This window comes from Bombina bombina, chromosome 6 (genome assembly GCF_027579735.1).
Source record: "Bombina bombina isolate aBomBom1 chromosome 6, aBomBom1.pri, whole genome shotgun sequence".
In the NCBI taxonomy this organism is placed as follows: Eukaryota; Metazoa; Chordata; class Amphibia; order Anura; family Bombinatoridae; genus Bombina; species Bombina bombina.
Window position 1 is genome coordinate 426,101,132 of NC_069504.1, and position 20,394 is coordinate 426,121,525.

Genomic DNA, 20,394 nt, shown 5'->3' on the forward strand with positions numbered 1-20,394 from the left:
AGCTATAGAGGACACTGAATGCCAAAACAGGAGGGTACAATAGGCGGTCCATTCTGAGGGCACCAAGCCAGAAAAACACAAACCATCCCAAACTCCGCTTCTTCAGAGCCGGGCATAAAATTAAGAGTGAAAAGGGCCCCCAAGGACACAGACTCATAGACAGTCCGAAAGCCCAACCAGAGATCCCAAGCAGACTCACGGAACCAAAACTCCACCAAAAGGACCGTCGCCACATAGGCAGTCTCACACTACCTGTACCAGTACAAATACCCAAATACCCCAAAAAGAAAAAAGGATAAGAGAAGCCAACAGTATACCCAAAAGGTATTAAGATCCTCTACAGGAACAATCTCCTGTAGACAATAAGAGCCCAAGGATTGTACAGAAGCATCAAACATGACAGCTGAAAACCAGGTCCTCGACATCGGCACTAATTCCGAGACATCCGCAAGGAAAACTGCCAACAAGGCAAATAACAAATTGTTCACCCTCCCAGACAGAGGGCACCCACCAGGCAAACTAAGGCGCCTGACTAACCAAAAGTCCACTGGCACCCCAAAGACCTGCAAACGAACAACCGATCTCAGATCGTACCCCCAGCTGGACCAGCCCAAGCAACGGCTGATCTGAGCAGGTTAACAAGGTAACCGAGGACCGACCCACAAAAGCGAAAGAGAAGATACAGCTACTCCAATCTAGAGACACTCGAGAAGGCACAAGATCCAAAGAAAACTCGTGATCCAACCAACTAGTCTCAACGTCGGCCAATAGCCCAGTTAGGAAAGAACAACAGAGGTTGACCATTGTCCGAACCAAAGAAAAAACCATCTGCTTCAACCTCCCACACGCCTGAGAGCTCCCACAAAGGAACTACACCTCCGAAGAGAGGAGAGAAAGTATAGGGAATCCCCAGAAACGAGAGCATCGAGAGACACCTGCCCAAGGAACAGGAATGTCAAGGAAAAAACTGGGAGAAAACCAGGTCACTTCACTGGATCACAGAAGAGTCCCACAGTGAAAACCCCATCGAGTCAGCGCGCCTATCAGGCGCGGAAATAAAAACCTTGCCCTTGCAACCGTCCCCCTGTTAAGCCGGAACTGCCACCGACAAGGGACAAGATGCGGGTGACCCCAGGGAACCACATCTACCCGGCTCCTAGAAAAGCTGGCCCAAAGAAAAAGCCAGAACAAGGACAAAGGCAGAGGAACCCGGAACACTGAAACTCCCAGGTCCGACCTAGGATCTTACATCCGGTAACATCCCATGGCGGGATCCAAAAGAAGGAGCCGAGAACAAATCCTAGACAACCGGAGGATCAGGATAAGTCCCCTGTGTCCTAAAAAGGTTAAACTAAACCATCATGCAGGAACAGGAATCCCTGGTCCGAGAGACCGACAGACCTCCCAGGGAACATCCAGAAGAAGCAGGATAACAAGAGCAAGAGCTCTGCAAGTCCCATGCAAAGGGAAGAGACCCCCCTCACAGAAGACCAATGTTCTAAAAGTAGCAAGGACTCTCAAGGACGTATAAAGACGCTCAAATAAATAGTCAACCAAGCGACATGAACAGGAATGTGCTTGAACAACACGGCTAATCCCCTACCAGGGATCAAACGCCACCTCGAAAAACTACCTGATGGAGGGAAGGCTGAACACACCTCACCGTGGATCTAAACTGTAACCCATCATCAGGTTACCACGATGCCGAGCACCGTCAGAGTATTGCATTCTGATCTAGCCTTCCAGCTAGTCACGAACCCCAGAAACAAGGGGACAGAAAGGACAAGCTACCCACAGAACACTGCAGGATTCTACACCCCTCAGGAAAAACAATAGGGCAGAAATACGTGGTTGTGGGTGCCACTTAAGCAGCAATCCCTAAACCACATGAGAAAGGTCATTAGGACCTATAGATCGCCAGACTACACTGTCAGATGTCCTTAAGAGGAACAAAATAACTTCCAAAGGGAAACCAGATCCCCGAAGGTGACCAGTCCCCAAGGAGAAACAGAGATAGTCCAAGAAGGTCGCAAAACCAGAGACCCCCAACGGAACAATTCCTAAAAGGACAAATTCCAAAGCCTCCAAAATCCCAATGGGCCTCTTATCCTTCGCACCACGTGGAAGGAATACTCCAGCTCCCCAAAAAGCGGGAACAACGGAGAAAGACGCAGCAATTTTGCTGACCGTCACCCGAGAGATGGTTATAAAAAACCAAAGCACTCCCAAGAACCACTCGGACCCGAGAGTCCTGGTAAATGCTTAACTAGGAGCAAAATAACACAAACATTATTGTGAGAAATCGGCGCCCCTACCAGACCAGCTAGGCCGATAGCCGCTACGTGTCTGAAAAGTCGCGTGACAGCAGAACTGAATCCAAGCAGGGCCAGCCCGCAACAGGGTTACCACTGCCAAGCAGACTAATTCTACTCTCAGAGAGAGGAAGAAAATATTTAACACAGACAGGAATGTGGAAATGGGAGACACGGACTTAAAACGCCCGGTCACCAGGTGAACTGTACAGTCCAAAAAAAGAGCGCCCAACCGTAAGGTCGCTTCACTTCGAAAGCCTATATGTTCCATGCCAAGAGCCAGAAAAACACTACACATAAGCACTTTAAATGACATAATAAAAACATGATTAAAAAAAAACCCTGTTCAATAATCCCCCGCAGGAGATATTAACCCTTGATTCCAAGATACTAAAGGAGTCTCACTGAGACCCTGAATTTTACCTAACAAATGCGTTAAAGTGCAATCAGATAAGGTAAATGAAACTATCTTACCGGAATCCCCTCCGTGGAACAGGAACACAGCCCTTCAAGTGTGACAAATAGTATCATCGCATTCGCCATGGGCTTGAGAGAGGACAGCAGGTAGCGAAGCGAAATTAGTCGGATGGTGTTGCAGGGGAATCTCCCACTTCATATACGTACTCTCACTTTCGCCCAAACCCTCACACGAGAGACTACTTAAAACTCCCGTTTCTTGTCGAAGAGTAGCACCCTCCATAAGAAACATCAATATATAAAAAAATAAAATAATAGAAAGAAAAACTTCTGACACTTCTCTGCCAACCTCCTGGGACGAAAGGCAAAGAATGACTGGGGGATGAGGGAAGTGGGAGGAGTATTTGAGCCTTTGGCTGGGGTGTCTTTGCCTCCTCCTGGTGGCCAGGTTCTTATTTCCCAAAAGTAATGAATGCAGCTGTTGACTCTTTCCATTTAAGAAAATATGTATACATTACCGTACCACATGTCTAGAGGCAGAACTTTTTTTTCCCCACTTTCTGCAATGAGATTATTTTTTTTTTGTGAAAATTATTCTGCAGGTCATTTTAAAAATGAATTACATTTTAAATTAGACAGTTACACTAAAGCGCCAGCTAATTTTTAATGTGTTAACTAGAGAATAAAGAAAGTTTTCAAGTTTTTCCATGAGCCTTATATAGCTCTGACATCTATTTCCAGACATCCCAATAATAGTAAAACATTTAGTATCAGCTCACCTTCCCAAAACACTAAAAATTTAGTATTGTAGATATATTCTGTTTAAAAACAATGACTGAAAACTAAATGTTACAAAATAAATAGATCTGAAATTTATAAAAAAAATATTAGATACAAGTTTACTCATTTTGACAAAGTATGTATGCTCATATCCTTGTTCAAACAATATTATTTTTTTTTAAATAAACAAAATAGTTTTACCTAAAGTCATCCTACATAACACTTCACAAAGTATCAGCTTTTTTTATTAGAGACATGGATCTCTAAGCCCTAACATCAACAGCACTAGGCCTGTGTATTCTGATCATTTGTTATGAAGGCAGCCACTTGCGCCATTTGGCTCTTTTCTGAGCCACATTTATTCTTGTGAAAGTGAAACACAGTATGATCAGTGCAAATCTAGATCTTAGTGTGTTTCACTTTCACAAGAATAAATGTGGCTCCAAGGAGCTAAATGCCACGAGCGGCCACCTTCTTCCATATTCGGATCATAAAGAATTATCTGAATGCAAAGGCCTAAACAGCACTACAAAATAAGTCTAGCAGGTGCTGCCAGGTGATCATTACTATGACAAGCACTTGAGAGCTATAAGTACATGAAACCATTTAATACATTTTGAACCTCCCTCTTTTAAATGCTATCTAAAGGGGTATAAGAGCACTCATTTAAAAATAGATAATCCCCTCTTTCATGTGAGTGGTATTGGGTGTGTATGTGTTGTATGCTATCTTTAGTGGATAGAGTCTCCTTTGAAGGCACTTGCCCCCAATAGTAAATACATTAGCCAGGGTGATTGGCAATTTATGGCACTCACTAATGACAGAGGTATTTGACCCCATATTTTAGAAGAGGCGTGCTAATCCTTTGCAAACTAGGGTATCATAACCCTTTGTGTTTATGGGGGGGGGGGGAGGGGCCTTAAAAGAGTACCATAGTGATCACCTGAAAATGAGAGGATCATGTGACCTCCCGCTTAAAAGGGAAATTCCTTATCTCACACAAGGGGTCTCATTCTTTGTAATATCACTACCTCACACATCACCAATTCCCCAATCCCACTTTTTGACCATAATTAACATGCAGCATCACTTCACCTACATTTCTCACCACCTAATCCTTCACAATAAGCTACGCTCCCAACATATCATCTCTCTCTTGCCTAGACTTACCCATCTCTCATAATAACTCCTCACTAAACTCTGTCCTTTACAAAGGGGCCTCTCTCACTACAGCACATAGCCAATTTACTCATCTTTAGCTATGGTAAACCAAACAAACTTAAGCAAAAATTACCTTCTGCCTTGCCAGTCAGTATATGCTCTCTAAGCTTATTACCTTTCAGCTCTTATATTAGCTCTGCCTTCTAACCAAAAGGAACACCGATTCTCCACTTTTTAATGTCCTATCATCTGCTTCCTCATCCCCACTACTAAATCCCTCTCAGAACAAGACTTTTCTAACCCGTCCAAAAATAAAAAAAATCGACTGGATTTAAAAATTAAATCACATTCCCACACTCCAAAAATACAAACACCAGAGATAATCCCATCTTTACACACAAACACTAAAGATAACCCCATCTTCACACACACCCTGCTTGTTTTAACTTTTTATAACTATAAATACCTTCTTATCTCTCTACTTCTCACATTTAAAAAAGGGAGGAGGAAGGAGTGTACACAGACACATTTCATTTAAATGTTGTTCTTATGGCAAAGGCCTTCTGTCTCATATGTCTCATTTTCTTTGTCTACAACATTTAAAACCTTCTCCTGCTCTAAACCCTCCATTCCTCCAGTGCATCGTACACTTAAATATCTGTTATCACTCTGCTATGTTGTCATTATTTATTTTGTCCTCTTTCCTTGTAATTTATGTCTTTTTTTCATTCGGGAGAGTTTGATCATTGAAAAACAATTGCAGCAAACAATATGTTAATTGATAAAGAAATCCACCCCTGCATCACAACTATCCTCTTCTTGCTCACTTGTGTCAATAGCTGTCTATGCAGTATCTCACACTGGATGTCTTCCCATTTGCTCAACATCTCAAAAATGAGCTTCACCCATCAAATCTTGATTACTGAAGAAAACACCGTAATTACTCCATCCACTCCTGTCTGCTCCCTGTCTTTCATTTTTTCCTCATATTCTCCTTGGACAGTTCCTAACACTTATCTAATCATCACTTAAAGTTATCCAATTTGCTTCATTTATTTGTTATCCTTTGTTGAAAAGTAAGCTCTAGAGCAGCAATGCACATCCAGAAAGCTCCCAGTAGTGAAATGCTGTTGCTGTGCCTACCTAGGTATACTTTTCAACAAAGGATACCAAGAAAACCAAGCAAACTTGATAAATAAAGCAAACTGGGAAGTTGATTTATGGCCTCTACAAATGTTTCTAATTAAATTTGGCTATCACACCCATATAGACATTCATTTTCTAATTTTATTTCAGGTCAACAAAAAGGCATATTTTATAAAAAGTATACAATATAGCCAAATATTTATACATTATATGTTTAAAGAAGAAGATGTTGTTATAACTATGCTATTTACTATATAGAATTCTGCCTGTGCACTATGCAAATCTAAATACAAAACAGAGAATGCTTACTCACTGATCTAAATGCTACATTGCACAAAGGGAGATTCTATGCCAGCAATCTAATTATTATACCATACAAAAGCATAGGAAGACAACAGCTCTTTACTAGACAATATTGTGTCTCTCTCTAGGGAAGGGCTGGGGCACTTGCCATACCTCTAGTGAAATGGGAAAGAAAGCATCAAAGGTATCCAATCCCTCTATGTTCTGTGTCAGATCAGATCATTTTGAAAAAGAGAAAAGCACAAAGGATATTCAATTTTTCCACAAAAGTTCCACCTATGTATTTTTCTATAAGAATAATGATCACTATTTCTATAAAAAAATTAAATATATAAAATTTAAAAAAAATCTCTATTTCCCTGATCCGGAGAGGAAGAGCAGTCACATCTCAGGCGATTGTTTTTAAGATAAAATCATTTTCATAATTATCCTAAATCAATTTCTTTATGTGGATACCATATGATCTATACTGGCAGGCATATTACTTTGTGCCATTTGTAGTAGGAAGAAACTTACAAGAAATCCCTGTGACTCCTCCCCTTTTCACATATGGGTTCTGCTAGCTTCAGTTCAAGAACAGACAAGCTATTTGTATAGTAAAAGAGAAAATGATGAGGACTTCCGGTGGGAGGAGCTTAACGGAGGCAGCAGGCTATGTGAGCTCTGTGTAACAGTTCCATAGAACCCGCTCATTACCAAGCCTTTGTAGCTCCTACGCACAAGCCTTGACAAGCCTTTGCCTAAAGAACCATGGGGCAAGGTTTATTCGCCGGCAAAACAGCGTGCAGGCTGAAAGGACTTCCTGGAACCTAAGTCGCTAGAGGAGAGGGACGGCGTGTCTGCGCCATCTTGGATTTGACCGGAGCACAGCGTGGTGCCTAAAAATGGCTTCATCAGTTAAAAATGAGTCGGGATGGTTTCACAGAAAGACTCTCCCTGCATCTCCGGACTCTAACTTTCATCCAGGATCTCACTGAGAGGCTGACAGGATTACTTAAAACTCCAGTCCCATGCCGAAGAGTACTACCCTCCATAAGAGACCAATCGTAAATTTCTGACACTTCTCTGCCAACCTCCTGGCACAAAAGGCAAAGAATGACTGGGGGATGAGGGAAGTGGGAGGAGTATTTAAGCCTTTGGCTGGGGTGTCTTTGCCTCCTCCTGGTGGCCAGGTTCTGAATTCCCAAAAGTAATGAATGCAGCTGTGGACTCTTTCCATTTATGAAGAAAAGACTCTTTACACAAACAGGAGCAAGCTGGAGTAGGTATATGTCGGTATTCTCCCAAAAAATTGGGGCTTTGTTAGGAGTCTGAAAATCAGAGCAATGTTATTTAAAAATAAGCAAAACTATATAAAAAAAAAAATTAAAAAAAACCTGTATGGCCTATATAAATGGATCATCTACAAAACAATTATGCAAAGAAAATTTGAGTGTATAATTTCCCTTTATCCAAACTGGTTAAGACCGGAAAAGGTTTGGATTTAAGAATAGTTTGTATTTTGGGATATTTGTATATTTGCATTTGTAAAAATGGGACCAAGTGTAAACAATATCCTATGTCATTTAGACAATATTTACATGTCATAATGCAGTGTATACATGCAACCTAAAGGTAGTTTTATATAATTTTTAATTCTTCTGTATACATAGTACCCTCAGAAAGATAGTACAGTACTGTAATCATAGAGGGATTATAGACTATCCCAGTCTTCTCTGCTTGCTTCTTTGGTTTGGTTTTTGGAGAAGAAAATTGTAATTTTTATCATTTTATTAAAAATAAATACTAAATGAAAAAGTCTGGATTTTGGATGAATTATTCTGGATTTTGGAATACCAGATTTAGGAATATGTACCTGTACCTTGGAATGCTTTTCTGTTCCATATATCTCAGGGATGCCCACTTTCATGTTACAGTAGCAGTCATGTTCAGAATGTACTGTTGTCAGTGGGAACACAACATTATGAGTTTTTGTTCCTTCCCTTTGATAGTTCTAAAGCCACAAATATTTTTACTAAGGTATTTGTACTGCTCATTACAAAAATTGTCTTCCGTATATATTTTTAAAAACATGAAGCAATGTTATGTACATCTCCATAACTGCTACCTTCTTAGTGTCCCTAAAAGAAGACAAGAAATTTGCCAGCTATTGTGAAGACTACATGTTGACATACATTTAGGTACTTCTGACTGGAGAAAAAACAGAAAATCTGTAATTCCTCAGGATATTGAAGATGCAGAACTACCATTTCGACTTGGATAGCACAATGCACAAGGCATACAAATGTCATGATACAATCATGTGGAGTAGTTGATACCTGTATTGGCTAACCCACAGTGATGGTACTGTGGTCTCAGCCTGGAAAGGGTTAATGTGAATTGCTTTCTCTTTGTGTGAAATCTGTTTTCAGAAAAGCTGTAAGCTGAGACCATCCCCCCCTCCTTAGCCTGTCACAGGTCTGAGGTGAAGTGTTCTTTGTGTAACTGTGTGTAGGAATGTAAGAAGTTTCAAGACCACCCCCTCCCTTGGAGACTGATACTGGGCCCTAACACTTGTTGCATTGGCTGAACTCATCATAAATTATAACAAGGGCAGGGTCTTTGACAAGACAAAGAAAATTGGAGTTTTAAACTTGATGTAACAGAAAGGCTAGGGTAGAATTGCCCTGGGACCCAATCCACTAACATCATGAACAGCAGTTCTCAACCTATCTAGAGGAACTTGGTAATAAGTTGGATATTGTATTTCTATTATTTTTATGTCCCATTTTCTTTTTAAAGAATTGTAACTTTGCAGCTGTATGTTATTTTGAATGTCTTTATAATTTCGCACTGTGTAACCGGTATTGATATTTTTAGTATTAAACACATAGAAAATACCATTTTGTCTTTGGGCTCTAATATCTGAATTCCCACTCCTGTAGAGACAAGGTTAAAGGCACGTTACCTAATTGTAAAATTGTGTGAGTTTTTGGGGGTCCCAAAACGCCACTTTAATTTAGAAGTTTTGGTGGTGGCAGAAATTGTCAATTACAGCAGTGTGTACAGGATTTGGGGGTTAATGTGGTGTCCCTTTTAAGGTCCTTTTGTAGAGTTACAAGGTTAAGGGTACCAGAGCTGTGTTTTATTAACCCCTTCATGTCCACACCCCTCTATTGTGACATTGAAAAAGTTTGATTTGTCACACAAATCCAAGGGAATTCTGGTCCCAGAGGGGCTGAGGACAATCTACAAGTGCAGCCTCATTTCAGTGATGAGCAGTATCTAGATAAAGCCAAGATAACAAGAAAATAAACCCAAAGCACATAAATCTCTATATCTTGGCTCATATCTTTAGATGATACTTCCCTTAAAATATTTAAGGTGGAGTGGTAATTTTTTGTTCATTCCATCTTATCAGAGCTTCTGTCCCAATTGTGAGTATTATCTAAAGATTAAAGCCAATAGAAAGAAATATCTGTATTTTATTTCTGGTCTTATAATAAGTATAAATCTGTTTTCTTCCACACAAAAAAACAACTGTCTGGTACAGTTGTTCAAAAATTGAGAAAGAAAATTAAAAAATATAAGCAAAGGAATAATCTTAAGGTTGCATTACGCTGCAGAAACTCAGAAACAGAGCAACACCACATAGGGCCCCATACACAGACACTTCTTACGCTGTGGACAGAGCCATAAACAAATTAAAGGGCCATAATAGTAAAGAAAAAAAATGACTTGCTCTAATTTGTTAGAGTATACGATTTTACAACTATAGACCCTGCACTACTGTGTGTTTAAACCTTGTTGACTGGATCGAGGGTGGGTTCCACACAAAAGACCTGCAGTGCTCTGAGTGTCCCAAGCAGCACTTTTACCGTGTGTTTAAACCCTTTGCTGAGGAGCAAACTTTTCATATTTATACTTCTTTTCACAACAAAAAAAGAAAACAGAAAAAAGCTTTCATAATTTTAAAATATTCTCTTAAAATCCATTACAGAAAGTTTAGCCATTCCTTTATTAGATAAAAAATGTATAAATCATTTTCTTCTATGAATTCATATGCCACATGGACAGATAAGGCAATAAAATATTGTTTAAAATAATTTTGCACTTACTTGACCATAACTAAAAAGTAAATAAAATAGAATTGGTGAGATTACATTTAAACTTAAGACAATATTTTTTTTCTGTTGCAAAATTCTTATGAGAAGAAAGCAGAATTATTTATTTGCCAAGTTATGCAAAGATCCAGAATACTTACTCTTCCAGGGACCAGAGGTATAGTTGCTTCTGCCTTGGTCCTCTCTGCTTCATCGTAACTGGGGAGTGTCGTTGCTACATTGTAAGACGGTGGCTTTGGGAAACCAGCCTCATCTTTATAATGAAAGAATGCTTTGTTAAAAAAAAAAAATAACATTATCTATAAGAAAAAAAATGTGATGTAAAAAACAAAACAAAAAAACCCCCATAATTTATGTAAGAACTTTCCTGATAAATTAATTTCTTTCCTATTGGCAAGAGTCCATGAGCTAGTGACGTATGGGATATACATTCCTACCAGGAGGGGCAAAGTTTCCCAAACCTTAAAATGCCTATAAATACACCCCTCACCACACCCACAATTCAGTTTAATGAATAGCCAAGTAGTGGGGTGATAGAAAAAAAGAGTAAAAAACAACTGGAAATAAAATTGTGCTTTATACAAAAAATCATAACCACCTCTTGCCAATATGAAAGAAATTAATTTATCAGGAAAGTTCTTACATAAATTATGTTTCTTTCATGTAATTGGCAAGAGTCCATGAGCTAGTGACGTATGGGATAGTAATACCCAAGATGTGGAACTCCACAGAAGAGTCACTAGAGAGGGAGGAAATAAAAAACAGCTATTTTCCGCTGAAAAAATTAAATTAAAAATTAAATCCACATGCAAAATAAGTGTAACACCCTTTCCTGACCTTCCCTGAGGTAGGTGATAGTGTAATGCTGTCTACCTGTTTCGTTTATGAGAACTAAGCCTCCGCAGAGTGGGAGTAGAAAGGGAGGTTGAAATCAGGTATATAAGGGATGCCTATATAACGCAGTGCCTCCACCTATAGGGGACACCCTAGAGTATTAGGGTGTGGGGTCCTATAAGATTTTACTACAAAAACAAGTAATAACCACACAAGAAATCTTCAAATAAAATGTTACTTTTATTATTATAAAGTGTTTAACCAATAACATACAGTGTAACAAATACAAATAATAATATTAATCACAATAACTTCTTATGACATCAGTATACCTTTTTTTTTACTCAGAAGTCCTTCATGAGCTCATGAAACAATAAACATAACTGTTGTTGTAAAATACTTTGAGGTGGTGCTGTACAATGCAATTTCATATACTTAATAGAATTTAGTTGAGGTAATTATCCCTTGCTGCTTGTGAATGAAGCTAGAGAGCGCTGCTTGTGATCGACGCAATGCTCAAAAACTTCTCCTCAGAAATACTGAATAACATAAGTCTCTACCTTGTTACTGAATTTCAGCAATCTACTTGCCTCATACTGCAAAGCCAGTCACTCTTTTACTACAGACAGTTGCAGAAAACTCACAGTTATGCCCTTATGTAATGTAGCTTTATAAATCCAGTTAGTGTATTTGTGCAAACTGTTCAGGCAGAATAACTTATAGTATATTCTCTGGGTTATCTCTTTAATATACAGCACACTCAGTTACTTCCTTATGTAATGCAGCTATGCAATTCATTTAGTGTATTTGTGCAAACTGTTCAGGCAGAATAACTTCTAGAATATTCTCTGGGTTATCTCTTTAATATACAACAAACTCTGCAGCACATCAGATATGACTAGACTATTTTTTCTCTTGCATTTAGTTAACATGAAGTTATGGAGATCTTAAAACAGCAGATAATGGCTGACACACTCACTGTACAAATAAAGGTTCCAACTCTGTCTGCAGCAGCCACCTGTAGCAATGTCTGAACCGTCTCTGGAATCCATGTATTCAGTCTGAATAACTTATTTCAGCTTGGAAACAGCAACTTTCTTCTCCCATCTCCAAGTCTGTGCAAAAACTCCACACTAACACCAAATTCTCCTAAAAAACTAAAAACTCCTCCCCCTTCCCAGATGGCATTTCTCTTCCTTAATACAATTATTACAACAGCCATCTTGGGTAAGGGCAAGGTACATAAGTTTTTCTCATAATTGAAAAGAAAAAACTTAGAACATAAGCAAAGGAATCAAACTGAAAAAGCTGCCTGAAGAACTTTTTGGTAAATTGATCCTCCAACCATGTCTTTGAAGAAACAACACTAGTTGATTTGTGTGAGATTCGGCAGAATGTAAAGACTGAGCTAGTACCAAGATATCGTCCAAATAAGGAAACACCGCAATACCCTGTTCTCTGATTACAGAGAGTAGGGCACCGAGAAGCTTTGAAAATATTCTTGGAGCTGTTGCAAGGCCAAATGGAAGAGCAACAAATTGGTAATGCTTGTCTAGAAAAGAGAATCTCAGAAACTGATAGTGGTCTGGATGAATCGGAATATGAAGATATGCATCCTGTAAGTCTATCGTGGATATATAATGACCTTGATGAACAAAAGCCAGAATAGTCCTTCTAGTCACCATTTTGAAAGTTGTCACTCTTACAAAACGATTCAAAATTTTCAGATCCAGAACTGGCCTGAATTAAATTTTCTTTCTTTGGGACAATGAATAGATTTGAATAAAACCCCAGACCCTGTTCCTGAAACGGAACTGGTATAATTACACCTGAAAGCTCTAGATCTGAAACACACTTCAGGAAAGCCTGAGCCTTCACTTTTCTACCAAAAACTGCTTCCGAAGAGGCAAATACATCAAAACGGTAGAATTTAGTAAATGTATGCAAAGAAGACCAAGTTGCTGCTTTGCAAATCTGATCAACTGAAGCTTCATTCTTAAAAGCCCACGAAGTGGAGACTGATCTAGTAGAATGAGCCGTGATTCTCTGAGGCGGAGCCTGACCCAACTCCAAATAAGCCTGATGAATCAAAAGCTTTAACCAAGATGCCAAGGAAATGGCAGAAGCTTTCTGACCTTTCCTAGAACCAGAAAAGACAACAAATAGACTAGAAGTCTTCCTGAAATATTTAGTAGCTTCAACATAATATTTCAAAGCTCTTGCAACATCCAGAGAATGTAAGGATCTCTCCAAAGAATTCTTAGGATTAGGACACAAAGAGGGAACAACAATTTCCCTATTAATGTTGTTAGAATTCATAACCTTAGGTAGAAATTTAGGTCAGCAAAACTGCCTTATCCTGATGGAAAATCAGAAAAGGAGACTCACAACAAAGAGCAGATAATTCTGAAACTCTTCTAGCAGAAGAGATGGCCAAAAGGAACAAAACTTTCCAAGAAAGTAGTTTAATATCCAAAGAATGCATAGACTCAAAAGGAGGAGCCTTTAAGGCCTTCAAAACCAAATTAAGACTTCACGGAGGAGAGATTGATTTAATGACAGGCTTGATACAGACCAAAGCCTGTACAAAACAGTGAATATCAGGAAGTTTATCAATCTTTCTGTGAAATAAAAAAGAAAGAGCAGAGATTTGTCCCTTCAAGGAACTTGCAGTCAAACCTTTAGCCAAACCATCCTGAAGAAACTGTAAAATTCTAGGATTTCTAAAAGAATGCCAGGAGAATTTATGAGAAGAACACCATGAAATATAAGTCTTCTAAACTCGATAATAAAGCTTCCTAGAAACAGATTTACGAGCCTGTAACATAGTATTAATCACTGAGTCAGAGAAACCTCTATGACTAAGCACTAGGCGTTCAATTTCCATACCTTCAAATTTAATGATTTGAGATCCTGATGGAAAAACGGCCCTTGAGACAGAAGGTCTGGTCTTAAAGGGAGTGGCCAAGGTTGGCAACTGGACATCCGAACAAGATCCGCATACCAGAACCTGTGAGGTTATGCTGGTGCTAACGATTGTTATTTGATGATCTTGGAGATCACTCTTAGAAGAAGAACTAGAGGCAGGAAGATATAACAGGTTGGTAAAACCAAGGAACTGCCAACGCATCCACCGACTCCGCCTGAGGATCCCTGGACCTGGATAGGTACCTGGGAAGTTTCTTGTTTAGATGTGAAGCCATCAGATCTATTTCTGGAAGAGCCCACATCTGAACAATCTGAAAAAACACATCTGGATGAAACGACCACTCCCCCAGATGTAAAGTCTGACGGCTGAGATAATCCGCTTCCCAATTGTCTACACCTGAAATATGTACCGCAGAGATTAGACAAGAGCTGGATTCCGCCCAAGAAAGTATCCAAGATACTTCTTTTATGGCTAGGGGACTGTGAGTCCCACCCTGATAATTGACATATGCCACAGTTGTGATATTGTCTGTCTGAAAACAAATGAACGGTTCTCTCTTCAACAGAGGCCAAACCTGAAGAGTCCTGAAAATAGCACAGAGTTCTAAAATAATGATTGATAACCTCGCCTCTTGAGATTTCCAAACCCCTTGTGCTGTCAGAGATCCCCAGACAGCTCCCCAACATGAAAGACTTGCATCTGTTGTGATTACAGTCCAGGTTGGACGAACAAAAGAGGCTCCTTGAACTATACGATGGAGATCTAACCACCAAGTCAGAGAGAGTCGAACAATGGGATTTAAGGATACCAATTGTGATATCTTTGGATAATCCTGGCACGATTGATTCAGCATACAAAGCTGGAGAGGTCTCATATGAAAATGAGCAAAGGGGATCGCGTCCAATGCTGCAGTCATGAGACTGAAAACTTCCATGCACATAGCTACTGAAGGGAATGATTGAGACTGAAGGTTTCCGACAAGCTGAAACTATTTTTTTTTGTCTCTTGTCTGTTAGAGACAGAGTCATGGACATTGAATCTATCTGGAAACCTAAAAAGGTGACCCTTGTCTGAGGAATCAAGGAACTTTTTGGTAAATTGATCCTCCAACCATGTCTTTGATGAAACAACACTAGTTGATTTGTGTGAGATTCGGCAGAATGTAAAGATTGAGCTAGTACCAAGATATCGTCCAAATAAGGAAACACTGCAATACCCTGTTCTTTGATTACAGAGAATAGGGCACCAAGAACCTTTGAAAATATTCTTGGAGCTGTTGCAAGGCCAAATGGAAGAGAAACAAATTGGTAATGCTTGTCTAGAAAAGAGAATCTCAGAAACCGATAGTGGTCTAGATGAATCGGAATATGAAGATATGCATCCTGTAAGTCTATCGTGGACATATAATGACCTTGATGAACAAAAGGCAGAATAGTCCTTATAGTCAACATTTTGAAAGTTGGCACTCTTACAAAACGATTCAAAATTTTCAGATCCAGAACTGGCCTGAATTAAAATTTTCTTTCTTTGGGACAATGCATAGATTTGAATAAAACCCCAGACCCTGTTCCTGAAAAGGAACTGGTATAATTACCCCTGAAAGCTCTAGATCTGAAACACACTTCAGGAAAGCCTGAGCATTCACTGGATTTGCAGGGACGCGTGAGAGAAAAAAAATCTCACAGGAGGTCTTACTCTGAAATCCTATTCGATACCCTTGAGAAACAATAGTCTGAATCCAATGATTTTGAACAGAATCTGCTCAATTGTCTTAGAAAATTTGTAATCTGCCCCCCACCAGCTGAGCTGGAATGAGGGCCACACCTTCATGCAGACTTGGGGGCTGGCTTTGGTTTCTTAAACGGCTTGGATTTATTCCAACTTGAAGAAGGTTTCCAATTAGAACCAAATTCTTTGGGGGAAGGATTGGTTTTCTGTTCCTTATTCTGTCAAAAAGAACAAAAATGATTAGAAGCTTTAGATTTACCCTTAGATCTTTTATCCTGAGGCAAAAAAACTCACCCCCCCCCCCCCCAGTGACAGTTGAAATAATAGAATCCAACTAAGAACCAAATAAATTGTTACCTTGGAAAGAAAACAGAATTTATGTTTACCTGATAAATTACTTTCTCCAACGGTGTGTCCGGTCCACGGCGTCATCCTTACTTGTGGGATATTCTCTTCCCCAACAGGAAATGGCAAAGAGCCCAGCAAAGCTGGTCACATGATCCCTCCTAGGCTCCGCCTACCCCAGTCATTCGACCGACGTTAAGGAGGAATATTTGCATAGGAGAAACCATATGATACCGTGGTGACTGTAGTTAAAGAAAATAAATTATCAGACCTGATTAAAAAACCAGGGCGGGCCGTGGACCGGACACACCGTTGGAGAAAGTAATTTATCAGGTAAACATAAATTCTGTTTTCTCCAACATAGGTGTGTCCGGTCCACGGCGTCATCCTTACTTGTGGGAACCAATACCAAAGCTTTAGGACACGGATGAAGGGAGGGAGCAAATCAGGTCACCTAAATGGAAGGCACCACGGCTTGCAAAACCTTTCTCCCAAAAATAGCCTCAGAAGAAGCAAAAGTATCAAACTTGTAAAATTTGGTAAAAGTGTGCAGTGAAGACCAAGTCGCTGCCCTACATATCTGATCAACAGAAGCCTCGTTCTTGAAGGCCCATGTGGAAGCCACAGCCCTAGTGGAATGAGCTGTGATTCTTTCAGGAGGCTGCCGTCCGGCAGTCACATAAGCCAATCTGATGATGCTTTTAATCCAAAAAGAGAGAGAGGTAGAAGTTGCTTTTTGACCTCTCCTTTTACCAGAATAAACAACAAACAAGGAAGATGTTTGTCTAAAATCCTTTGTAGCATCTAAATAGAATTTTAGAGCGCGAACAACATCCAAATTGTGCAACAAACGTTCCTTCTTCGAAACTGGTTTCGGACACAAAGAAGGTACGACTATCTCCTGGTTAATGTTTTTGTCAGAAACAACTTTTGGAAGAAAACCAGGTTTAGTACGTAAAACCACCTTATCTGCATGGAACACCAGATAAGGAGGAGAACACTGCAGAGCAGATAATTCTGAAACTCTTCTAGCAGAAGAAATTGCAACCAAAAACAAAACTTTCCAAGATAATAACTTAATATCAACGGAATGTAAGGGTTCAAACGGAACCCCCTGAAGAACTGAAAGAACTAAGTTGAGACTCCAAGGAGGAGTCAAAGGTTTGTAAACAGGCTTGATTCTAACCAGAGCCTGAACAAAGGCTTGAACATCTGGCACAGCTGCCAGCTTTTTGTGAAGTAACACAGACAAGGCAGAAATTTGTCCCTTCAAGGAACTTGCAGATAATCCTTTCCCCAATCCTTCTTGAAGAAAGGATAGAATCTTAGGAATCTTTACCTTGTCCCAAGGGAATCCTTTAGATTCACACCAACAGATATATTTTTTCCATATTTTGTGGTAAATTTTTCTAGTTACAGGCTTTCTGGCCTGAACAAGAGTATCAATAACAGAATCTGAGAACCCTCGTTTTGATAAGATCAAGCGTTCAATCTCCAAGCAGTCAGCTGGAGTGAGATCAGATTCGGATGTTCGAACGGACCTTGAACAAGAAGGTCTCGTCTCAAAGGTAGCTTCCATGGTGGAGCCGATGACATATTCACCAGATCTGCATACCAAGTCCTGCGTGGCCACGCAGGAGCTATCAAGATCACCGACGCCCTCTCTTGATTGATCCTGGCTACCAACCTGGGGATGAGAGGAAACGGCGGGAATACATAAGCTAGTTTGAAGGTCCAAGGTGCTACTAGTGCATCTACTAGAGTCGCCTTGGGATCCCTGGATCTGGACCCGTAGCAAGGAACCTTGAAGTTCTGACGAGAGGCCATCAGATCCATGTCTGGAATGCCCCACAGTTGAGTAATTTGGGCAAAGATTTCCGGATGGAGTTCCCACTCCCCCGGATGTAATGTCTGACGACTCAGAAAATCCGCTTCCCAATTTTCCACTCCTGGGATGTGGATTGCAGATAGGTGGCAGGAGTGAGTCTCCGCCCATTGAATGATTTTGGTCACTTCTTCCATCGCCAGGGAACTCCTTGTTCCCCCCTGATGGTTGATGTACGCAACAGTCGTCATGTTGTCTGATTGAAACCGTATGAACTTGGCCTTTGCTAGCTGAGGCCAAGCCTTGAGAGCATTGAATATCGCTCTCAGTTCCAGAATATTTATCGGTAGAAGAGATTCTTCCCGGGACCAAAGACCCTGAGCTTTCAGGGGTCCCCAGACCGCGCCCCAGCCCATCAGACTGGCGTCGGTCGTGACAATGACCCACTCTGGTCTGCGGAAGGTCATCCCTTGTGACAGGTTGTCCAGGGACAGCCACCAACGGAGTGAGTCTCTGGTCCTCTGATTTACTTGTATCTTCGGAGACAAGTCTGTATAGTCCCCATTCCACTGACTGAGCATGCACAGTTGTAATGGTCTTAGATGAATGCGCGCAAAAGGAACTATGTCCATTGCCGCTACCATCAAACCTATTACTTCCATGCACTGCGCTATGGAAGGAAGAGGAACGGAATGAAGTGTTTGACAAGAGTTTAGAAGTTTTGTTTTTCTGGCCTCTGTCAGAAAAATCCTCATTTCTAAGGAGTCTATTATTGTTCCCAAGAAGGGAACCCTTGTCGACGGAGATAGAGAACTCTTTTCCACGTTCACTTTCCATCCGTGAGATCTGAGAAAGGCCAGGACTATGTCCGTGTGAGCCTTTGCTTGAGGAAGGGACGACGCTTGAATCAGAATGTCGTCCAAGTAAGGAACTACTGCAATGCCCCTTGGTCTTAGTACCGCTAGAAGGGACCCTAGTACCTTTGTGAAAATCCTTGGAGCAGTGGCTAATCCGAAAGGAAGCGCCACGAACTGGTAATGCTTGTCCAGGAATGCGAACCTTAGGAACCGATGATGTTCCTTGTGGATAGGAATATGTAGATACGCATCCTTTAAATCCACCGTGGTCATGAATTGACCTTCCTGGATGGAAGGAAGAATTGTTCGAATGGTTTCCATTTTGAACGATGGAACCTTGAGAAACTTGTTTAAGATCTTGAGATCTAAGATTGGTCTGAACGTTCCCTCTTTTTTGGGAACTATGAACAGATTGGAGTAGAACCCCATCCCTTGTTCTCCTAATGGAACAGGATGAATCACTCCCATTTTTAACAGGTCTTCTACACAATGTAAGAATGCCTGTCTCTTTATATGGTCTGAAGACAATTGAGACCTGTGGAACCTCCCCCTTGGGGGAAGCCCCTTGAATTCCAGAAGATAACCTTGGGAGACTATTTCTAGTGCCCAAGGATCCAGAACATCTCTTGCCCAAGCCTGAGCAAATAGAGAGAGTCTGCCCCCCACCAGATCCGGTCCCGGATCGGGGGCCAACATTTCATGCTGTCTTGGTAGCAGTGGCAGGTTTCTTGGCCTGCTTTCCCTTGTTCCAGCCTTGCATTGGTCTCCAGGCTGGCTTGGCTTGAGAAGTATTACCCTCTTGCTTAGAGGACGTAGCACTTGGGGCTGGTCCGTTTCTACGAAAGGGACGAAAATTAGGTTTATTTTTGGCCTTGAAAGACCTATCCTGAGGAAGGGCGTGGCCCTTACCCCCAGTGATATCAGAGATAATCTCTTTCAAGTCAGGGCCAAACAGCGTTTTCCCCTTGAAAGGAATGTTAAGTAGTTTGTTCTTGGAAGACGCATCCGCTGACCAAGATTTCAACCAAAGCGCTCTGCGCGCCACAATAGCAAACCCAGAATTTTTCGCCGCTAACCTAGCCAATTGCAAAGTGGCGTCTAGGGTGAAAGAATTGGCCAATTTGAGAGCACGGATTCTGTCCATAATCTCCTCATAAGGAGGAGAATCACTATCGATCGCCTTTACTAGCTCATCGAACCAGAAACACGCGGCTGTAGTGACAGGGACAATGCATGAAATTGGTTGTAGAAGGTAACCTTGCTGAACAAACATCTTTTTAAGCAAACCTTCTAATTTTTTATCCATAGGATCTTTGAAAGCACAACTATCTTCTAAGGGTATAGTGGTGCGTTTGTTTAAAGTAGAAACCGCTCCCTCGACCTTGGGGACTGTCTGCCATAAGTCCTTTCTGGGGTCGACCATAGGAAACAATTTTTTAAATATGGGGGGAGGGACGAAAGGTATACCGGGCCTTTCCCATTCTTTATTTACAATGTCCGCCACCCGCTTGGGTATAGGAAAAGCTTCTGGGAGCCCCGGGACCTCTAGGAACTTGTCCATTTTACATAGTTTCTCTGGGATGATCAAATTCTCACAATCATCCAGAGTGGATAATACCTCCTTAAGCAGAGCGCGGAGATGTTCCAACTTAAA

The 20,394-nt window shown here is 40.8% G+C and overlaps 1 protein-coding gene across 2 annotated transcripts in view; it reads right to left on the minus strand.

Moving 5' to 3' along the window:
* Nucleotides 1–20,394, minus strand: part of NDFIP1 (Nedd4 family interacting protein 1) — a 199,384-nt gene that overhangs the window by 37,297 nt on the left and 141,693 nt on the right. The window contains exon 3 of one of the 2 annotated variants that reach the window (XM_053717164.1): nucleotides 10,363–10,493. In XM_053717164.1, coding sequence (XP_053573139.1) covers nucleotides 10,363–10,493 — 131 coding nt within the window. The remainder of the gene's footprint in view (nucleotides 1–10,362; nucleotides 10,494–20,394) is intronic. The other variant, XM_053717165.1, reaches the window with a different exon arrangement.